The sequence below is a fragment of the Styela clava genome, chromosome 3, assembly GCF_964204865.1.
Source record: "Styela clava chromosome 3, kaStyClav1.hap1.2, whole genome shotgun sequence".
Taxonomy (NCBI): Eukaryota; Metazoa; Chordata; class Ascidiacea; order Stolidobranchia; family Styelidae; genus Styela; species Styela clava.
The window spans coordinates 5,983,925-6,005,692 of NC_135252.1; the positions used below are offsets into that span (position 1 = coordinate 5,983,925).

At 33.8% G+C, this 21,768-nt stretch overlaps 2 protein-coding genes across 2 annotated transcripts; one reads left to right on the plus strand and one right to left on the minus strand.

Annotated features, from left to right (window-relative positions):
• The first annotated feature begins 1,284 nt into the window (after nucleotides 1-1,284).
• Nucleotides 1,285-13,802, plus strand: LOC120343475 (uncharacterized). Its single transcript, XM_039412664.2, has 20 exons — nucleotides 1,285-2,072; nucleotides 2,670-2,743; nucleotides 3,004-3,253; nucleotides 3,705-3,836; nucleotides 3,942-4,054; nucleotides 4,550-4,671; nucleotides 5,086-5,120; nucleotides 5,509-5,634; nucleotides 5,709-5,759; nucleotides 6,046-6,157; nucleotides 6,534-6,583; nucleotides 6,818-6,892; nucleotides 7,335-7,535; nucleotides 7,853-7,940; nucleotides 8,334-8,600; nucleotides 9,169-10,139; nucleotides 10,433-10,685; nucleotides 11,232-11,395; nucleotides 12,016-12,079; nucleotides 13,029-13,802. Exons 1-20 carry the CDS (start codon nucleotides 1,356-1,358, stop codon nucleotides 13,265-13,267), a joined length of 4,104 nt encoding a protein of 1,367 aa, XP_039268598.2. The 5' UTR covers nucleotides 1,285-1,355; the 3' UTR covers nucleotides 13,268-13,802.
• Nucleotides 13,803-14,910: 1,108 nt separating this feature from the next.
• Nucleotides 14,911-21,414, minus strand: LOC120343482 (ABC-type oligopeptide transporter ABCB9-like). The gene is made up of 12 exons (XM_039412673.2): nucleotides 20,598-21,414; nucleotides 19,824-20,027; nucleotides 19,183-19,388; nucleotides 18,272-18,469; nucleotides 17,879-18,029; nucleotides 17,594-17,763; nucleotides 17,172-17,345; nucleotides 16,834-16,999; nucleotides 16,595-16,731; nucleotides 16,217-16,275; nucleotides 15,758-15,880; nucleotides 14,911-15,588 (listed from the first exon to the last, which is right to left on the minus strand). Exons 1-12 carry the CDS (start codon nucleotides 21,385-21,387, stop codon nucleotides 15,531-15,533), a joined length of 2,436 nt encoding a protein of 811 aa, XP_039268607.2. The 5' UTR covers nucleotides 21,388-21,414; the 3' UTR covers nucleotides 14,911-15,530.
• Nucleotides 21,415-21,768: the final 354 nt, after the last annotated feature.

Consider the following 21,768-nt stretch of genomic DNA (forward strand, 5'->3'; position numbering starts at 1 on the left):
TCGGTGGTTTCTGGTGGCTCCAGGACAAAAGTGATTTCGATATTCCGGACGGTGTTATCTTTCATATCTTAGTGGCTGATGTGTAAAATCAGGATTTTATGCTTGGTCCGCCTTTTTAATGTCCCATGTTGTATCAGTGGCGAGATGGCATGCGTTCCATTTGAGATTAGTGATTATCAGTATTTTAATTAGGTATATATGTTATCCGAAGATGATAGGAAAGTTGGTTAAAATAAATTGGTTATAAAGTATGCGGCCGGCAGGTTCAAATGTCACGAGGCATAATTGCCCGTATGTACTGGATTCCACTTGTTATAGGTTTTTTTACCCACCATCGAGTTCATGCATCTGAAACGCATAAAACCGTAAATATATACTACTACTACTACTACTATAAAACTGGTTAATCATTCTTCTTTCCCACGGATATATATACGGATATCTCAAATTCAACTGTGTGACTTCTGGTACGTGACGTCATAATACATTTATAGTGCGCGAGGGTCCGCCGGACCCGAGGACAAAATAATACAGTACGTACTCACGGTGCGTACGTCTATTCAGTTTGCAATAACTTATTATTTTGAAGCGCAATAAGGCAATACGAATGGTGGTTCATGATTTTTTTGTGGACACTGAATAGAAACATTCAAAAATAGACTTGTCGCAATGTGCTATTTTTAATTACGGAAGAGAAATCAAATGAAAACGAGACTGTAGGCTACTTTATAATAAACTAACCTATAACGTGATTTAACGTTAGTTAGTAAATTGGACTAGACTGGCGTTATGGGTGTACCCATGTGAGTATGAACAGAAACCTAATACAGCATTATGAGAGCTTGTAAGTTTTTCTATTACGTGAATGCCAATCTGCAATACGATACCGGTACAGTTTTATGTGTCGACTGTTGTGTTGTTGTTATTTCATTACCGGTACTGTATTAGTTTGTATGGTGATTGAGACTCGGCAAGAAAAATTTTCAACGACCAATAGAGATTGATTTTTCATCCCAGTAGGCTATTTATGTGCAGATTATTTGGCAGCATATTATATAAAAACAGTTTAAAATGCGGTACCGGTACCATAGTTCTGTAGTAAAGTCAATAAAAGGTACAATACATACACCAAAATCCACTGAAATGATTTCCACAATTTATGTATTCAAGAACCTATCATTCATTAATTTTTTCAACATGAAAACTTGGACTTTGCCATATTTATAACATCCTTGGCAGTTGTTTGAAACTCAACAGTTGAACATTTTTTTTTTCAACTAAGATATGAATCATACAAAATGTAGCATTGAAAAACTCTAGAATTTTTATATTGTTCAATAGCAATCACCAAGAATATGGGATCTGTGTGTTCACATTCTCGTAGTCACCTTGCACTGCAGCAAAACATGCTAACAGCTGCACCTATGCCTAGTGCAGGAAGGACACAAAAATGTAGTGCCACATTGGAAAACGAGCCATCTGAATTGCCCTTAAGCAATCAACTAGATGGAAGCTTATGTGAGCTTAATTCGCAAGATCATTCGTTCCATGCATTGCAAACCCCATCCAAATCTAATAGAAAAGCTTCATCAAAAGGAAATGAAAAAAAATCTCCTATGAGGAAAAAATTTTTATGGATGTTCAAAAAGAAGCGAAAGAGAGATGAATATGACGATGAAGAGGAGATGGTGGAAGAGGAAAGACAAGAAGATGAAAATTTTTTTGATTCTAAAGATCACACTGAAAATGAAAATTCAGTAAATGCCTTATCTAAAAAACAATCATCCCCTAAAGTTGAAAAACCTGTTATTATTGAAAATAACAATAAACCCAGAATTCGTGATGACATAATGGACGAAAAGAAAGTTGCTTTGGATAGTGGTTATAAAAACAATCTTGCATCTGATGCCGTTTTATTGGAATTTGTAAACAACGATGCAGTAAAAGATTATACAAGTACTTGCGCTGGCGATTCTGAGTTGGATACTGTTGATTTCATTTCACCTATTAAAAATAAAAATAAAAGTCATTTATTAGCAAAAGAAGGATTAAGCAATGTCATCAAGCAAAAGGTAATTTTATTATGTTCATTTTTTGTGTATATTCCCTATCCAGTGTGAATTGTCATATAAAATCTCGGAATTTCAGGGAATAGTACCGTCTATCATTAATGATATTATTAAATCCTATTACTATTTCCTATTTTCATCATCTAACCAATTTTACATATTACAATTTCCCTTTTTCTGCAAACTTTTTTGCACGGGTGAATGACCCATCCATGTTTGAGATACCGAGATTATCCATTAAACATTATTCAATATCTGACATTTTTCTGTCCCAGCTTGAATATAGGCATTCAATGAATAAAGCTTGTTAAATCTCAATGATTTCATTGATAACAGGTTGGGCACATTTATAAAACAGTATTTTACACCAATGAAATTGTTGAATCATGGCTCACAACCTTATGTTTCATTTTTTTTACTTTTGGAGCTAAAGTTATTGCTTAGTCTAATTTTAGACTGTTGCTTTGCTGTTTATGTGTTTGCAAATTATTGCTAGCAAACAGGTAAAACATGGTTGTTCGGATCGAATTTGAGAATGTATACTTTCTACTTTAAATTCAATACCTCGTTCAAGATTAAATATGCGCCTAATATTCCTAGGAGCCTTCCTTTCACTATCAAAGTCCAGTGGAAGAAAGTGAAAATGGTGGTTTCTATGGCTTATCAGCATCTGAGTAAGTTTTTTAAACTTTTTAAAGTAAATAACAACAAGAAATCGTAGAAGAAAACTTTTTATATTTGTAATATTTGAATATATCCAGCTAATTTCCACTATTAAACACGTTAGACTGCGTTTACAGCTCTGTATTATGGCCTACTCTGTACTACAGCCCAATATGCTGTCTATTCAATATTCTGATCTACTGCATCTTAGATTATATAATCAGGACTTCAGTTTTTCAAATAATGTCCGTTATACTTTTGTTAATATTAGGAGCCAACAATCAAGCGTCATTTCAACGCGTGTAGCACAGCAACTAGATGCGGCTCTTGACAGTGAGGAATTTTTTCTTCCTGAACCGTCTCAGAAATCGCATTGTAATGTCCAAGATTGGCGGACTCATTCCTTAAATGTTGAAGTTGTTTATCAAGGACGTAGACTCAGTTCTGCAGAAAAAGATTGGTTAGGAGAGCAAGTCGCTGGACTTGTTAACATTTTACTAAATAAAGGAAAGATTCCTGAGGTAAACCTGTGTTTGATTATAAAGTCTGTTTTTCTGATACAAAATTTTTTACACATCTTGTAGTTAAAATTGATAATATTTAATTGGATAATGCGAAGCAACTAATATTGAACTGTGTAGCAATTGAAACAAGGATGATTACTCAGCATTTCATATTAGGATATTTCACTCATTTATACCATTTATATACTGTACATGTTATATATTCCGATTGTGTAAATTATCCTACCTTATGCTTGCACAGAAGTTTATAAATCTCGGATTCAAACTGCATTAGTTAAGATATTACCGGTAGTTCATATCATAGAAAACAAGAACATCAATATTGAAATATATGTTATTAGTGCAAAATGTAGTTGAGATTGGAAACAATATCTTAACTATCTCTTCGCTAGTGCACAATCAAATAGAATCTGTAATGACATACTTTAAGTTTTATTTTAAATTTTAGAATCTCTCACTGATAAATGAAGAAATACAGGAAGCTAAGATGGTTGAATATCAAAACGCAAGTCTGGAAGTTGATAACCAAAATGGAGGTTTCAGGGAACAGTATATCGCACCTCACAAAAATGATCATGAGGTACTCTTTGTTTCTTAGATTGCATCATACAAATTTTTGTGCATGGAAAGATACCACTACTAGTCTTTTTCAAATCTCATATTTTCTATTTTTTTCAACTATCAGAGGTGGGAGCAAGACCATGAAGATTCTGATGATATTTCTGAACATGATTTGTCTTATGATCCATATGGATTGAAACAACAAAAATATGAAAGAAGGGAAAAGAAACGTGCAAGGTCTGTTCGGCTAGTTATAAACAATAGTGTACTGTAGTGTACAAGTGATTTTGCTCATTCTTTCACACTTTATATAAAGTTGAAAATTCTGTACATGATGATGTATCTTAGTTTGAATGGTGTTTGTAATTTACTATAATATGTCACGATAAATGAACAAACAATGTAGGTTGCTGGGCTGTATGTCAGCGATTGGCTGCCTGCGGCTAAACTTTTTCTGTGCATTTTACAAGTTCTTTTCATTTTGTCTGAATTATTGCATCATTCATGTTTGATTTGACTTCTTCTTAGTAAGAACTAGATTATTGCATCATAGGCGTTTTTTCGAGAGTATTAATACTTAATAGGCACTGGCATTAGAATAGATGTTGCGACTCCGAGAAGCTTGAGATTGATGGAAAGGATGCTGAATGGCTCTTTCAATGCTCAAGGTTGCCAACTCGTGCTATATGTTGTCTTGTCATCTGACATGCTTTTACTATTTATTTGTTAAAGAAAAAAATATGGGAGTGTAATACAAGAATTAACAAGAAAAATATCTCAAGAAACGATGAAAAATTCTGATTCAACTTCCTCTGCAAATACTTTCCATACTGCAACTGAGTTTACAAATGAAAGTGAGTGATTTTCTAGATTTATAAGAATTTCTGGTACTCCCGTAGCATGTGTACCAGATTGCTGTTAAGCCATAATTTTATTCCAATTTTCCTTAATTTAGTTCTATCACAAATTCGGGGACTGTCTGTGTTAGCCAAGCGAATATACCCTGTCCAGGTTTCAGTCCCTTTACACAACTTTATGTGAAATAGGCGAGCAAAATTAGTCGCCTCCATAATGGTACACATACTTATTGAGAGCCGAAATTCCTATATAAGCAGAGATGGGTTGTTTCTACTTGCATTAAGAATTTCTAGAATAGTTAATATTTATGAACTTTTTAAAGTGTTTATGAGCTTGGATTGGACAAAAATGTTATTTGATGTTAATCAACATCAATAAAACAAAACACAATATTAAATTTATTTTCTCAGACAATAGACTACCTAATCCTGCAGCAGCTTCGAAGGTATGTATGTGCATTTGGTATATTAAAACAAAAACTTTAGTTGATTTATTTCATCATTACTGGTCAAAATATTGATTTCAAAATGAGTATAATAATGAATGTTATATTGTCACAGATAAAAATGGATGCGGAACTATATTTTCCATCGACTTGGCTATAAGTCATTGTTGACAGCATTCGGTGGTCTGTAAACTTTTGAGACACAGTCTTGTTATTTTGCCAATGTATTGGCATGTTGATGTTATCTTGCTTTTGCAGATGCTGCCATATTTACAGTTTTTGTAATTATCAAAACATACTAAATAATATTTGAACTGTCAGTGTCATTAATAATATTATTCTTCTAGTTGTTATACATTATTTTATGATATTTTTCTATTTTGCTCAGGGTAAATCTCTATTTGTTCGTGTGTGTGTTAATGAAGTAGGTGGTGATCCAAATTCCACAAGTCCGAAGATTGAATTCCACAGCAAAAGTGAACCCTTTATTTATGCAGGACATATGGATGAAAAGGTATTTTTTTTTAAATATCTATTTTTTAATATCAGGCTTAAACATAGATATAATATTTCTATAAAAATATTCAGGTTGCCAATGATGACAAATCATACCTGCAAAACCAAATGTTTCAACAAACTGTATGTATCTATTTAAAATATAATTTGCCATTTGTCATTTATATACCCCTACCTTCCATGTTACAGTATGAATAGTATTACTTATATCTATGACAAACAATAAAAATCGCAACATATTGTCAAATAGTAATAGAATATTCAAAAGTCACATATACATGTCTTAAAAATCTTGTACAAATCCTAATTAAGACTTGCTTAACATATGATAGTTGTAACTATAATGTTACAAAAACATTATCTTCTTGACTTTTAAGACATTTTATTGTTAGTATCATTATTTTTGAAGACAATATCAGCATCATCACCTCATGTATTTCGTATTGAAGAAGAAAAAACAAAACAGAAACAAAGCCACCTGGATTCATACAGGAATTCCAAGAATATTGCAAATACTAAAGGTGATAAGTTAGTAAGATATTATTCGAGGTCTATGAGCAGCTTTTTCTATGGTTTTGGCAATAGGATGTCATGTTTCTGATGGTTTAAAACTATATTTGAAAGTTTGGCTGTTGCACTTTTATAAAGCAATATGGTTCTTTGAATATGCTAAAAGTGTTTTTTCACATCTTTCACACCCAAAAATTCAGAATTGAGTACACAATTTATTACTCTTTGGGTAAAGTGGTGTAATTGAGCTGAAGTTCTACTACTTGTGATATTAACATAGTTATAGGCAGTCGGTTTCTGCACAGGATGTGAGCAAGAATATTACATACATATTGCAATTAATTTGAATATATTTTGAAAGAAGATAACCAATGTTTTTTTTTTCAGATCACTCTCCAAAATATTCAGCACAGCAATTCAATCAAATTCAGACTAAGGTATCACATTCTAATATTTATAAACAATTTCGCTCACATACTGCTGAAGCAAAAAAACATCCACAATCAAAAGTGTAAGAAACATCACTGAGATATTCATTACTTGGTCTGAGCTTATAAGTGCTGATGTGATTTTAATTTTGTCTAATAAAGAATATAATTTTGTTGTTAACAATTCCCATGCCCATACAGTTGATGTGTTTCCATTTCAAAACAACAGTTTTTTATGTTTAGATATCAGATAGCAGTAGTTCTTCATCTGCTTCTTCGGTTATTGAATTATCGAAACTAAGACATTTGAAACAAGATGTATGTAGTATTTTCCTTCCTATTTGTAACATCTGATTTTTGCTGACAATATTGATGATTGCTGTAATAATATTAACACCATTGTTTTCCGTTTTCATTTCATATTATAGTCAAATACTCAATTCAATCTTTTTGAATCATTAGCACATGCGCTTGAGTCATTTATTAACTCTTAAGAGTGTAATACAATTATTTTATTATTCATTATTTTATCGGTAGTTTTACCGGCCATTCAACTTCAGTATTTGTTTGTGTTTGTATGACATTATATTTCTGCTTCATGATGAGTCCACAGGGATGTTACTTATGTCTCATATTGAACCTGGCAAAACATAGCACAAGATAAAATTTTCTTCATTTATTTTATGTGTGCAATATATTTTACATGTTTAGGTCATGTTAATTTATGATTTTCTTGTTAATGAACATTATGTTGATTTAGTTTACCAAGGTTCCTCGATCACATTCAAGGAGAAGTGCACGAACACCAACACCGGTGGGGGCCAAATCAATTTATCACAAAATCGAACGATTTGGAGCAGTTCATGAATCAGTAAAAAATCGTAAACATACACCATCACCAAAACATGACAGCTCTCCACGCCGTCGACATCGTAGATCAAGAAACAACACACCTATACAGGTGAGAGCTTTATGTAGCATAGATCTGTTCTTTTGAATTTGATTCTTTTGTATTTATAATTGCCTGTGCTATGTTTATTCTCTCTTGATGATGTGACTTTCATTTATTTGTATTGAAGTGTTAGCATTAGATATTTGGGGTTGTCTAAGAGTTGTGATTGTGAATCTATAATATTGATCTGATACACTTTTTTGTGATTTGACGACACTGCACCCTTGTTGCTACCGGTATGTATAAAAACCTTGACAAAATCATCTATTCAAACATGTAATGATAGTGTTCTAATACTGTTTTGGCAATTGCTGTGGCTAATCTAGGATTCGAGTAAACATGAAAACTGCGAAGATCCAACATCGCCTATCACAATTGTAAATGAAAGAAGAACTCCACTCGTATTTCAGAGAGGTTAGTATGAAATTCAATTATTTAGTTTTAGTAAAATCATTAATGTTCTGGTCGTATAGTCATTTAAATACCAAAAGAATTGACTGAGTTCTACAATGCAATAATTTTACGGGGGAAGGGCATTATTATTTTTCGCAGGTTGTGCGCCATGTATTTTGGTGGTATAAGTTACGGTAAGCTGAGAATTACTCCTCACCAATATTTGCTAGTCTGAAATATTTGTAGACTTTCGCAAGTTTGTTTTTTTGCAAAACTAAAGAAAACTAAACAGTTAAGGAGATTGAAACTGATTTTAAATGCTTGTAATAGTGAATATGTTTTATTCACAATTTTAATTCATGATACCTGAGCTACACTCTATTTTTAAATTTAACATGCTCTGAACATTTCTAGTCAGTACTACATCACCTGTTGCATTGAGGCCTGAGCCTCTGAGTTTTACAAATATGGCTGAAAGAAATATAAAAAGCGAAAAGGTACTTCGTAAAGTGCTAGTACCAACACCTGTTTATGCCAATAAATATGAGGTTGCAGTCAGAGAAGAGATGAATCATCCACCAGTTCCTAAACCAAGAACAAGAATAACTTGTCGTCCTGTTCCAGCTCCTAGAATAAGGAAACAGCAAAGAAGACAGTCTACACCTAATGAGCTGCTTGAAGGTAAGAATGGGTAGAATTTTCTCAACCTTGAGTGTCGAGTCTAAGTTTAAAGCTGAGTCAAACACTGAGTTGAGTCTTACTGGCAGTCAGTTGAAGTCAAAACAGCTATAGTTTTATAAATGGTGACTCCAGTCTAACTCCAGTTGTTATTGACTTGAACCACCCCAATACTGCTATTTACATAACATTGGTATATTGTACAGTACAGTATACTTTTTAAAAACTGGTGCAGTTGTCAGAATTGGGAATAATTAGTATTTTTGTACAGAGATAGCCAAGGTAAATATGAGTAACTAGTATTGGTTTATATGCAGACACTTAAGTGAAGGTTTTTCCTAATGTGACCTTATACTTGTTTAAAAGTTATTTTTGATTTAATTCGAGTACCTTTTGAGGTAATTCAACTGAATTTAGCTTACTATTAAGAATTCAAATTGCCCTATGTTTATACCTTGGTTGGTATGTGTGTCAATCAAAAATTGATCATTAACATATTTATGTGGAAATATGATGAAATAACTTGCTTACGTATAGGCGATGAAGTTAATAAAAAAAACATAACTTACAGGCAATATATCCCCTCGTCCTATAGAAGGAGAGCAGATAGATATTCCCAAAGTACATCATGGCTCTTCAAGACATAGAGATAGAAAATTATTGAGTCCTACATTTCATGATGCTCAGCATGTAAAACCAACAAAACTACCATCTGAAATGGGAAACAGAAAAGAAAAAGAAAATAAAAGAAGTTTACATCAGAGAAAAGTCATTCGTAAAGATGATAGAAATGAAGTTCCTCAGAATATGGTACCGTTAACTAGAACTCCATCTAATAAGAAATATACCACGCGACAGAAATCTTGCAAGTCACCAAATCAGGTTTGTGACCAGGTACAAGATCATAGAAAAGTTTGGGGAAACGTTAAGCCAGACAGGCAAGAAGATGAACATTGTGTTGAGAAAAGTAGCACAAACAGACACAGGCAAAAACCTCACTCTGGAAATGTAAGCATTACACGCAAACCAGCTGTGACAGATGATAATCAAGTATATTCCAGTTCATCTCGTGTTTTGAATAAAACGACACCAGAGAAAAAGAAAACATCCACAAGAAAAACAATTTTACATCCGCCAAAACAAGCTATCACGAAAGGACTGTGTCCCCCACAATTTATACAAACAGAAAGTGGTTTTAGGTCTACTACAAAAAAGCATTCACGTGTGACATTTGAAGATGAACTTTGCTATGAAGATCGTGATCCTCAGTCCGACCATCCATCCCATAATGATCCTGTTACTGAAACATATGATCCACTAAGCAAGATTAATACTCAAACTGACCAGGTTAACATGTCAATGCAGGATAGAAACATTCCTATGTTACTGTCAAATGAAAAATCTGAATCTCCTGCATTTAACCAAGTTCAACAACAAGGTTATCCATACTCGAATTATCAACAACCGGTTTTCTGTGTAAATTCTGCAATACCTCAAAGGCAGCTGTTCCAATTTGCGGAAACAAATGTCTCGAATCCATGGGTGAGTGGTAATATTATGAATGTGTTTTAACAAATGATCCATAGCTTGCTGTAATATAAAGTTACATTAATATTTAATACAAGATTTTTTTAATTTTAGTTTAAAAATTATAATATACAATATACACTTTGATTTTAACATTGTTGGTATAAGATGACTTCGGTTACCATGTGTCATTTACTCACTACGCTCTAATTATGTTGGTATTGTAGGACAAACTTCTCCTCAAACATTTTAACTTCATTTTGTAAGACAATGCAAGTTTTTTAAACCATGCTATATTTGCGTTACAGTCTTCGCCCCATTTTCAACCATATCTTTCGCCTGGTGTGATGACTTCCCAGATTGCAAGCCAACAACAAATATTTCCTTCACCAACACCATCAAGAATTAATATTTCAGGATGTTATTTTCCAACTCCTCCGAATATAATGAATGATCAGGTGTTCACTCCCGCTCAACCATACCAATATGTACAAAATACTACACAACAATCCAGTATGGCAGGAGTTTATAGTACCCTGCCTGTGACCCATACCTTATCAGGTAAGCTTCCTTAGGTTTCGTAATTATTCTAGTTGAGAAATGTTCACCTAGAGGTTATAAATATGCTGGAATGTAGTCTTTAACCGAGTTGCCAAATTGGGTTTGCGATTAATGAGCTAATTTAATCAGGGCATGGCGGTGGTGGAAGCTGTGACCAATAATGATGACTCATCCCATATTTTTCATCAACTTTTCTATCAATATTTATTCATAAGTGTGTCTGTAGAACTTTGTTAATTCATGCAAGTATTGAAAAGTGATTAACCCATTTTTTCCAATGATATAGTGAGAGTGTCAAAATCTTGATTAATATATTTGTTTAAATTTCCTAATTTTTGATAGTATAAGAATCTGTTTAATTAATTTTGTAGAAATAAATTACACAACGAAACGTTGCTTTGTAAAAGTTTCAGAAAAACATCGTACCGTACTTCCCAGAAGATGGAGTGTTTACTTTTATATCATTTCTCTTTCATCAATTTATATCCTTTTGAGCAAACCATGTTTTCATTGAATTTAATAAGAGTTTCAATTAAATGCACTCAGGAACTGCAAGTAATATCAGGAATACAGGTTTCATGAATCCGATTTCACCAACAACTGTTTTGGAAACTTTTAATGCTGCTGGTACACTGAGTGCTCCAACAACACCTAGAAATTCAAATCAAATGGAATTTCCTTCAAATCTTAATTCAGGCAAAAAGACAAAGGTAATCAAATACAGATTCAGAATAAGTCTTCAAAATCTATGACGATAGCGAGGTTGTTGACAGTGTGGGGTACCCCTAATCCTCAGATTGCAGTTCAAGATGAGCCATGAGTCATCTGAGTCTTTAACTTAAATCATAGTACAAGCTCATTTTAAACTTTGACTGCCAAGTCTAGTCACCGCACGCTCAGAGTCACAAGCTAAGTTGATGTTCTTTGAGTTACAAGTCTTGTCAGGGTCATTTGAGATTTCGTAAGCAATTGTTATATATATATTAACACTTTAAACTGCCATCCTACGCTAAACCAAACTTTTATGGAAAATCAAACCAAAAATAAGTTTTGTAGTGACTTACCTCAACAGCAACAAGGCAAATCAAATTATTACTGCAATTTTTATTTTTTCAATACATATTAATCAACATGCAAAATCATATTTCATCCGAATTATTCATATTTCAAGGACTATCATTTCATTCATTTCATGTAGACTAAATGATTCGAGTCACTTTGGCTTTTTGAAAAAGGTGATTTGAGTCAATTGCTCTAAACAAGCTCTGCATGTGAAATTTAATGTTGTTTCCCGGAAATCATCTAATGTATTTTCATGTTCTGTTTATAGTCTGAGGATAGATTATTCCAAGATATGAATAGTAGATTGTCATCAAATCAGCATGCATCAAGTGGTGAGTATCTATTCTGAGTATCTCAAAATGGTAAACTGATTTCAATGTTCCAGTCTAGTCTGAAAATTTATCAAACATTTGCCAAATTTACTGTCTTATCCTTAGAGGAAGAAAAAAACAATGTTATTGAATCGTACAGGCTAAACAATTTTAAACAGGCCAAAACTACTTCCTCTACGAAATATTTTTATGACTTTTGCTCAGAAGAAGGGTCTGCATAAGTAGTTACTGCTAAATAATGAGCTAATATGGTTTTTGAAGGACCGGCCAGCAATGCACGTCTAATTTGTTGCACCCAGGGTGGGCATGAAATTTGAGGATTTTAACTTGTGATGCGTTCATAGTTAATAACACTTTAACCCCTAGACCAGACATGGGCAAAGTACGGCCCGCGGGCCAAATCTGGTCTGTTGGGTAATTCAATCTGAACCACCTGATTCTGCCACAACCAAAATACAACCAGATTTTGATGTTTTTAGCAAAAAATACCTCAAGGAAGTTGTTGAGATTGCGGTTAAATTTAGTTTTCGCACGAGGCTTATTGTTTTCCACCTTTGCTTTGTAACACTGTAAATATTGTTCATAAGATGTAACTTTTTACATCACACTTACATGCCCGCCAGACTAGTAGGAATTTGAACTTACAAATGATAGTATTTTATGGTACACAGCACAAGCAGTTTTCTGTGACATGCAACGATGGTAATATGGATGATCATGACGATAGCGAGTTAGGTTGTGAACAGTGTTGGGGACCCCCTAATCCTTGGATTGCAGTTCAAGATAAGCCATGAGTCATCAGAGTTTAAATTCAAATCATAGTACAAGCACATTCAAGTCTAGTCACCGCCCCCAGACTAGGTGGGCAACCTTGCCCACCCCTGTCCTAGACAGTTGCACTAATTTGCATATATATTAATCAACCTTGATTGTAATAACATTTTTACAGACTGTTCACTGGACAAATCACATAAAACACGAAAATGGCGGCAAATAGTCAGGGAAAGGGATGAGGTAAATGCGTGGTGGATGCCCAAAGACTGGGCAAAAGAACGAGGGATTGGCAATTATGGAAAAAATCAACGGGATTCTGACAAGGATTGTGAAGCTAAGAAAGAAAAAGAACTGGAGATTGCAAAAGATGCAAATGTTGAACAAATCCGAATGAGTAAATTTGTTCCACTGTGAAATAGTAAAATAAGCACAGCATCTTGCTTTCACGGCTTGAAGTTGAATTTCACTCGGGCTCTTTTCACGTTCTGCTCAAAATCATACAACTTGAGATGACGACGTACAATTCTGACAAAAATATCTTACTGAATAGTTTCACATTTAAAATTGAAAGATTAGTTGAAATAGTCATCCTATTTTGTGAGGAGTTTTTACCAGTTGTGTATAGTTCTTACTTTTTAGCAGAGAGTTTTTAGACATGTTCGTGTACCGGGTGTATTTCAATTATTTGATGCTGAAAGATAGTAAAAGCTGCTTTCATTAGTAGACAGTTTGGAATAACACAGTCAGATGTGGTATCCAAAAAGCTAGGAGGGAAGGTTAAAGTGCAGCAAAATTCAAGTGTTGGCTTACCGAGAAAGTTTATGTAGTGTAGGCCTATTTCTTTTCACAGTATTTGTTAGTAATTAGTGTCATTTTTTTTAATATTGTTGCTTTCTTTGAATGTTGTTTTTGCTTGTTTTCGATTAAATGAAGAATCTTTCAATATCAAGTTTGTATCGCACTGCGAGTTGCGACCAATGTTAAAAGCTGTATTGGAACTAAGATAAATTTAACAGTATGTAAGCCTATATATGTTTTATGCTGCTGTTATGATAGTATGAAGTGCCGCCTATTTTTGGATGCTAAACTCAAAGAAGATGATACCAGCATTTGTTGTCTGTTCGGCTAGTGACACCATCGTGAAAACCTTATTTGAAACTTGGAGCCAGTACACAGTGTTGTACCCACGGTGGTGGGATATTCAATAGATCAGAAACCTGCCACTCCTTGTGGATTTTTCTTGCATTCGCCGTCTTTTATTTCGATAATACATGAGGCGCTAAAAAAGAACTAAAAACATCTCGTATTACCAGTTAACAACGGTGAACTCACGCGGTCCTCGAGTATCGGCGGAGATCCATACTGCGCGCCTATCCATTTGTCCTTTTAGTGCAGAGCTAGGCGGCTGTACATTACAACTTGCAAGGGGTACACTAGATTAAGTATAAGGGTATTCTTACCCTAACTTCCTAATCTGACCTAAACAAAAATTTATCACTTGATGTTGATAATGATTTGAATACCTGAGTCCAAGAACGAACTCCTTTGGAAGGCACATTTCCACCCCAGCAGAAGCTCTAGCTTCAACTACAGTTTCATTTCTCAGTTCACATGACTTATTTTGTCCAACCCAAAGTGACTAATAGTTTATAGTCACTTTGGTCCAATCATGTGCATCAGAGCAAAGTGAACTCAGCAGCCAGAAATATGAGGAAATTTTCTGGGTACACGAGCGAATCTATTATAAATTGTCCAATAGATACCGAGGAAGTCAAGATTTTGGGAACTTTATTGATAAAACATGTTTCTCATTGCGTGTGACAACTCAGCAAACTGACTGAATTATGAATTCAATGTTTTGAGTAATTCAATTGTCTGGTGGACAATAAAAAAAGACACGTACAATTACACCGTTGTATCAATTTTAATATCTTTCAATTAATCGAGAATAATCATCCGAGAGAATTTCATTAATTACAGAATTAGGGGAATTTTTTCCGCTCCAAAAACTTTTAACAAATACAACAACAAGACTAACAATATTGCCTATACGGCCACCCTGTGTTCAATTGCTTCCGTCACATTGGGCACAGGTTCCCGCGACATATTTGTCTTTTTGGCCGAATTAAAAAGAGTTTTAAAGATGATCGGCCTAACACTATGTTTGCGAAATCTTGCAAACATGGTCTCAGTAAACCTAACGGACTTGTTCGTCCTAACTTTATCTGTCTGTATCATGTCCCTCTTCCGTGCTTTCTGCTATATATATATATTACAAATTTTCCTGTCAACAAATACACAATTATACCAAATAAAATTAAACTCTTCATCACATCAAACAATTATCAACGTTATGAACATTAAATTTCACATGAATATCTATAGGCGACCACATAGAGCACAATTTGCTTAAAATGCAAAAATAAGAGGTATCCAGTTATCATTATAGCACAGGACACAAATTGAACATATTACCATCCTAAGTGGGTTTTCATTCTTGTACACATTACGTACATTGTACGGGATGAATATTTAAAATATAAAAAAATATTCAAAATTCAGACATCTAGAATTGTACTTTGCAATCTCGCATATATTTGATTTTACAAACAACGGTTTTGGGTGCTTTATAACGTCGTTGATTGCTTGGTCTATGCATAGCTATGCAACATTTACGTTATTCTTTATGGATCTTCTCGCTTGCTTTGCGTCTTCTTTTGGGGCTGTGCATTTGTCTGTATATAAAAATTACATAATACGTTGTCGAATTTACCGTTCAAACTGATACATTAGAGTTAATAGATATGTTTCTTTAAAGTGTTTTACGAATTTACCAGTCAGGTACATTGGTAAAAATGATTGAGTAACTAGGATGCTTATCCATTGTATATATAATACACTTGCCTTTTCACAAGTTTGTAATAAAGTCCTGAAGACTTCTTCATGAGTTCAGCGGGAGGACCTTCCTCTACAACTTCACCTTTATCGATGACAACTATTTTATCAGCTGATTCAACCGTGGTTAATCTGTAAAATAAAAAAACGAGTATTTAAATTTATGGTTTTTGCTACAGAGTTGTCCGCAATTTATATTGAAGCAAAAATCCCAGTTAAATCAGCGATTTAGCGCCTGATTACCTTCCAATAAATTTCATAACGAGATTATTTATTATCGTTTTCATTTTTATGTGTGAGTTTGTGCTATATTTCTATAATTTGGGTGTTGTCGCTTGTTGCCTAGGACAGCGTAATCGAAAAAATATTTATAAAAAAAGCTTTAAAATGAATAAGATCAGGAATGCATGTAGACAGACTTTAATAAATATAGAAACAATATAGACAGGAAATGAAAATAGAATATACCTATGCGCAATCACTATTACTGTACGATCCTTCATTGTGTTCTGCAATGCTTGTTGTACCTAAAATGAATTAATCAATATTAGCCCAATTAGCCCGAATTCTTGGAGATGATGCAACAAATGTCAAGTTTTGTTTCTTCTCTCAAGGAAGTATTTTGCATTCAATATAGGAAGTGGAAGGCGGGGAGGCAAACTGCCAAACATAAATACAGTGTGTCGCGCATCAGAACGTGCTTACATTAGGCTGCACATTCATTTTATTTAGATTTGGAGGATGGTATCTTGCTCTGTTAGTAATCCAAGTGATACAAAAACATTTAACATAAGACTCGATATTTTGTTAGTCCATCTGCCCAAAGTTATCAAATCTCCAACTCACCAAATACTCGCTTTCGGCATCTAGTGCACTTGTCGCTTCGTCGAGAATCAGAATTTTTGGATTTCTTATTAAAGCTCTCGCAATTGCAACTCTTTGCTTCTGACCTCCCGATAATTGTGTTCCTTTTTCTCCCGTTTCTACATAATGAGCATTTGTTTTAATTTACGAATAAAACACATTATATAAACAAATATCCAACAACAAAACTTCAAATAAAATACAACACGTCAACTATATACCAGTTAAATATTGTTGAGTTAATTCTGTAATGAATGAATGGGCATTGGCTTTTCTGGCAGCTTCAACCACATCTCCCATCGCGTATTCGCTGTCATTCAAACCATATGCGATGTTTTCTTTTATTGAACGGGCGTACAGTACTGGCTCCTGTCCCACCATTGATACCTGAAGAGAAGATGAGTAAACTTAACTGATTTCCCTTCCAAATATAAAAAGTACAAGTAATCATTTTATTTGTTGAACACCAGGTGAACCTATTAATAGTTTTTTGTTTTTCTTTTGTATTCTTATGAATTATTAATTTAAAATTTTCAATTATTATAACAATAACATTTACCTTCTTGTGAAAATACTTGTGGCTGTATTTTTCTATTGCAGTTCCATCAACTTTTATATTGCCAGACATACACTCATAGAAATGTTGAAGTAAATTAACACATGATGATTTCCCTCCTCCACTGGGTCCAACTAATGCGGTAACCTTGCCAGCAGGAGCTTCAAAGGATACATTCTGGAAAGCAATTTGAAATATATAATAAATCAGTGTCAATTGGGTAATCTAAAAACAAAAATCTATTTTTGGAAGTGGAGACGGGAATGTGGAATTTTTGTATTATATATAAACCGGATATAGGATTTTCTTTAGAAGTTAACAACAATTATGGTAGAACAAAAATCTAGACAGAGTAATGCGGAGGCAACACTTAAGCTTAGTTTTAATTTTTAATCTTAAAAGCCCAACATGGATAATAAACTTACTTTTAAAATGGGTTGTCCTGGTCTAGATGGGTATGCGAAAGTGACATTTTCGAAAGAAATATGTCCCTCGAAATTATTTGGCGCATAATCTCCTTTTTTAATATCTATCTTTGGTTCTCTTTCAATCATTTGAAAAACCTTTTCTGCTGCTCCGAGTGCTTGCATTAGACCTGATACAATATACATATTATATTAAATAAGGTAGCAATGTACAGTGTTTTCCGATTGAATTTTTCATTCAACATCAGCAATTTGTAAAATTTTAATTACTTACAAACATCTCACCTGAAAACACATTTCCAATGCTGGACATACAAGTACCCAAAGTGATTTGATAGAGAATGAAGGAGATAAGATCACCACTGTTCATCAAATCAGTCAAAACGAGGTGGCCACCGTACCACAGGGTTAACGTCACGAGAGCAAGTTTATTCAACTGTTGGGTAGAACGTAGAACAGAAAACGTTAGCATTTAGTTTAATTATAAAGACCGTGTTTTTATTAAACGCGGTGGTATGTAATCAAGTGTGCCAATGTCAATTGGTTCAGCGAACTGAAAATTTTCATTTAAAATCGAGCTTGGAGATACACGGCCGATTGCAACTAAATGGACTGAATCTGTGGCATTCAATATCACATTGATTAGGAATAAACACAAAATAAGTAGGAAAGAGTAACCTCTGATGATAACATGAATCCGCCATATGCCAATGCCTGTTTTTGTCGAATTCTGTAAACCAAATCCATTCTTTCATTGTAGCGAATGTTTTCCCCTGATTCGTTAGCAAAACTTCGCACAGTTTTTATTGTTGATATTACTTCTTCTGCAACTTCATTAGCGTAAGCGTAAGCATCTTGAACGTGACGTTGTAATTTCTGAAAGAAATGAGTCGAAAAACAGCCATTTGAAAGTAAATTGCCAATAAAACAAACACACTGCGAATTGTTACATGTGTGCAATTCAAAGACTCATTTTTACTTTCGAGCATACAACAGGAAATTATAAATAAACAACGGATGTAATTCTTTAAAAAACAAGAGCATATATGCGTGCTTCATTCTATGAGTAATTAAAGTGACTTAGATCAGCATATATTTGCTATGAAAAAGCGTTCGAAGATATTCTACATGAAAACAAAAATCGACATCGAATTACTTTCGATTCAGACACGAAAGTTGTCTGTGCAGGCTTTTAATTTTTGAATTTGGTGAGTAATTGTTTCCGGTTAAAACAAAATCAGTATTTGCTGCTAACACAAATATAAATAAAATATGTTTTCAGATTGGATAAAGGCGAAATTTGGTAAAGGTATATTAAAGATAAGAATGACTAATAATCTTTGCACAATTTTTTTTCAGGGCATTTAAAAAATATTTTAATCTAGAAAAATAGTTTTCTAACCGCTATAAAGCCGAATAGACAGACAATAAGCAGGCGATGGCGTTTGTGTACAAAGTATTACCAAATTACATTTTATTCTGTGTCTACAAATCTTGCATGTCAGGGCAAACAAATGCTCCGAGCAAATTTGTGAAATATTTCACATAAGCTCGGGTTATATATAATATAAATTGATTTATCAAGTTACCTTATAATAACTTCCGTATAACCTCGCTATTCCAACCACTATAGGCAATACGATAAATGTGATAAGTGAAAGTCGCCATGATAAAGAGAACATGAAGACGCAAGTCCCTATGCCTTTCACGACATTTCTTAAAAATATATTCACATTTGAACCAATCATATTGCTCATTGTTGTAGTGTCCGACGTAAGACGAGACAGAATTTCACCTGTATAAAAACGACAAGAAACGCGATAATTATTCGTTGGTTATTTTGTTTGAATACGATTTAATCAAAAATTATACATCTGATCATGATAAATTCGAATAAATCTTTCAACATTGATACAAACACAAACGCATTAAAATTTACTGCAGTTTTGAAGGCGAACAAGCGACTACTGAACAGAAATATCCTAAGTCAATTTCACCTACATGGCAAAACTAAAAATGCTCTATTTTCTACACATGAAAAACGATCTAATCTGCTTCTAATAGGCTTTAGTGTGAATAAATAAACTGACAAGTATTTGAGAGTTTGTATCCGAATAAATAGAAAATATCATTAGATGGAAGTCGTACAATTTTGCATGCTCGCACAGCATATTCTATGGTATAGGGTAGGCAACTCCCTTGCATTATCTAGAAACGAAGTGAAACTTACCAGTTCTTGTCACTTCAAAAAATCCAACTTCTTGTTTCACAAGTGAAGTGAAAAGAAGATTTCTGATTCTCATATTGAACCTGGTATTGGCCAAAACCATGAGACCGCCCCTCATCCCTGCACACGTGGACGCTATGACCGTAATCCCAATCATTATAATTATATTTTGTGTAAATTTTTCTTGGTTGTGTTCAATGGCGATAACTGAAAGAAAAATGCATGTAACAGTTTAAATACCAAGTGAGCGATGCTAAAATATATGGACAAGAAGCAATATATCACGGTAGCCTACCGATACCGTATCGCAGCTTTAAAATCACGCTGAAGCGGAACCGCCCCAAGTAGTGCAATTTTTTAATTTTGATGACGTCATCGCACACAAAAAACGAATCACATAGTAGCCACAGAAATATGTTGAAATAAATAAAAATAATAGTCTTCTAGCGAAAATTACAAGCTTTATCTCCTAAAAATTTCAAAGCAAAAGCGGTAGTTAATGAGAATGTTATATACATTTTTCTACAAGTTATGATACGGGTTGTGTATTCTAAAAACAGTAACTGATTTTTTGATCGTTTAGTTCTCTGAAAACTAATGATCGTTTACAAGAACCTCGGTGGCGTAGTTCGAGATTATAACTGTAATACGCACTTTAATGGGAATTCATTTCAAAACCAATTTATAAAAGTGTTAAATATTAATTCACACAACATAGGTGTAGCAGGATGGATAAAGTCTAACACCAGTGCGAGAAGCTTGAAGGTAAAATTTTACCTGAAATTACTCTTCCAGTGAAAAGAGGAATGAACGTTTCAGCCAATGCAGCACTGATAAGAAATATAAAAGCCAAAAAGAGAACTGGCATATCCTTTTTAGCATATGACAACATCTTTGAAGCAGTTGCCTTGCGCGCATGTTCAGAGAATCCCTTTTTCTTCTTCTTTTTCTCTTTCGTACTAGATGTATCTTCGGAATCGCTTGGATCCTTTGATGATTTTCCGCTGGAACTAGAATCTTGCTTGTCCGCACTTAATGGGTCAGCGTCAACAGTCCAGTTTATAAGAGGAACACTTTCTTCATTTTTGCCTTTCTTCGAAAATTTAAATTCGTCCTCGAGGTCTATAATGCACTTGGTTCCATTCATTAACTTTCTAAATATGAAGCTAGTTATCCCCGTTGCAAATATAGACCAACCAAATTGCAGCCAAAACCATTGTACGTTGCCTAAATTTTTCAGAAAATCCTCAGTTTCGGAATATATCAGCAGTTTTATGAGAAGATATGCTACCGACATAACAGAAGCAATGTGAATGTAACTTTCCGGATTATTGATTCGTTTTTTTCTTGAGCTTGTACTGATAATGATTATTGTTATAATCAAAACCATTGCTCGTAGAATGGAGAGTATGAAGAAATCCAATCCAGTTGTGGCAAATTTTACATCACCCAATCGGTTTAGCAGTTCATATTTATAAAAGTTGATTCCATGTCCAAGAATAAAACAGATTGCTGCCACATCAAGTAGTGCAAAGGTTCCGGCAAAGACTTGCTTCAGAGCCATCATTTTTAAAAATAAGTTCACCAATCTCAACTAACTGCGAAAACATATATATATTTATATAAATATTGCTGTGCAAAATCGTAAACACCGACTTGGTTTAAAATTACTATTTGTACCTCACTTTCAAGACTCAAATTTAACTCAAACATGCAATACAATTGTAAAATAGCAATATTATATGAATATAATATCGTCGATAATACTGTTTTGCAATCTTTTCGTTTTCGACTCTGCGTGTAAAATATGTGGAATTCCCAAGATATTAGTATTTGCCATTATTATTATTATTCGCTGGAAAATGGACTGCAATGTATTTACTGAACCTAACTTTTATCAACGTTATATTTCCTTCTTAAATATGATGTTAATCTGATATTTATTAAT

Bases quoted from the DNA above. Each gene is read 5' to 3' on its own strand.
- LOC120343475 (XM_039412664.2), top strand. From the start codon at position 1,356: ATGGGATCTGTGTGTTCACATTCTCGTAGTCACCTTGCACTGCAGCAA. The intron at 4,055-4,549 runs GTCTGTTCGGCT...TATTTGTTAAAG, and splicing joins AGGGAAAAGAAACGTGCAAG to AAAAAAATATGGGAGTGTAA. The intron at 5,121-5,508 runs GTATGTATGTGC...TATTTTGCTCAG, and splicing joins ATCCTGCAGCAGCTTCGAAG to GGTAAATCTCTATTTGTTCG.
- LOC120343482 (XM_039412673.2), bottom strand. From the start codon at position 21,387: ATGATGGCTCTGAAGCAAGTCTTTGCCGGAACCTTTGCACTACTTGAT. The intron at 18,470-19,182 runs GTAACTTGATAA...CATTTCTTTCAG, and splicing joins TATACGGAAGTTATTATAAG to AAATTACAACGTCACGTTCA. The intron at 18,030-18,271 runs GTTACTCTTTCC...TCTACCCAACAG, and splicing joins GATTCATGTTATCATCAGAG to TTGAATAAACTTGCTCTCGT.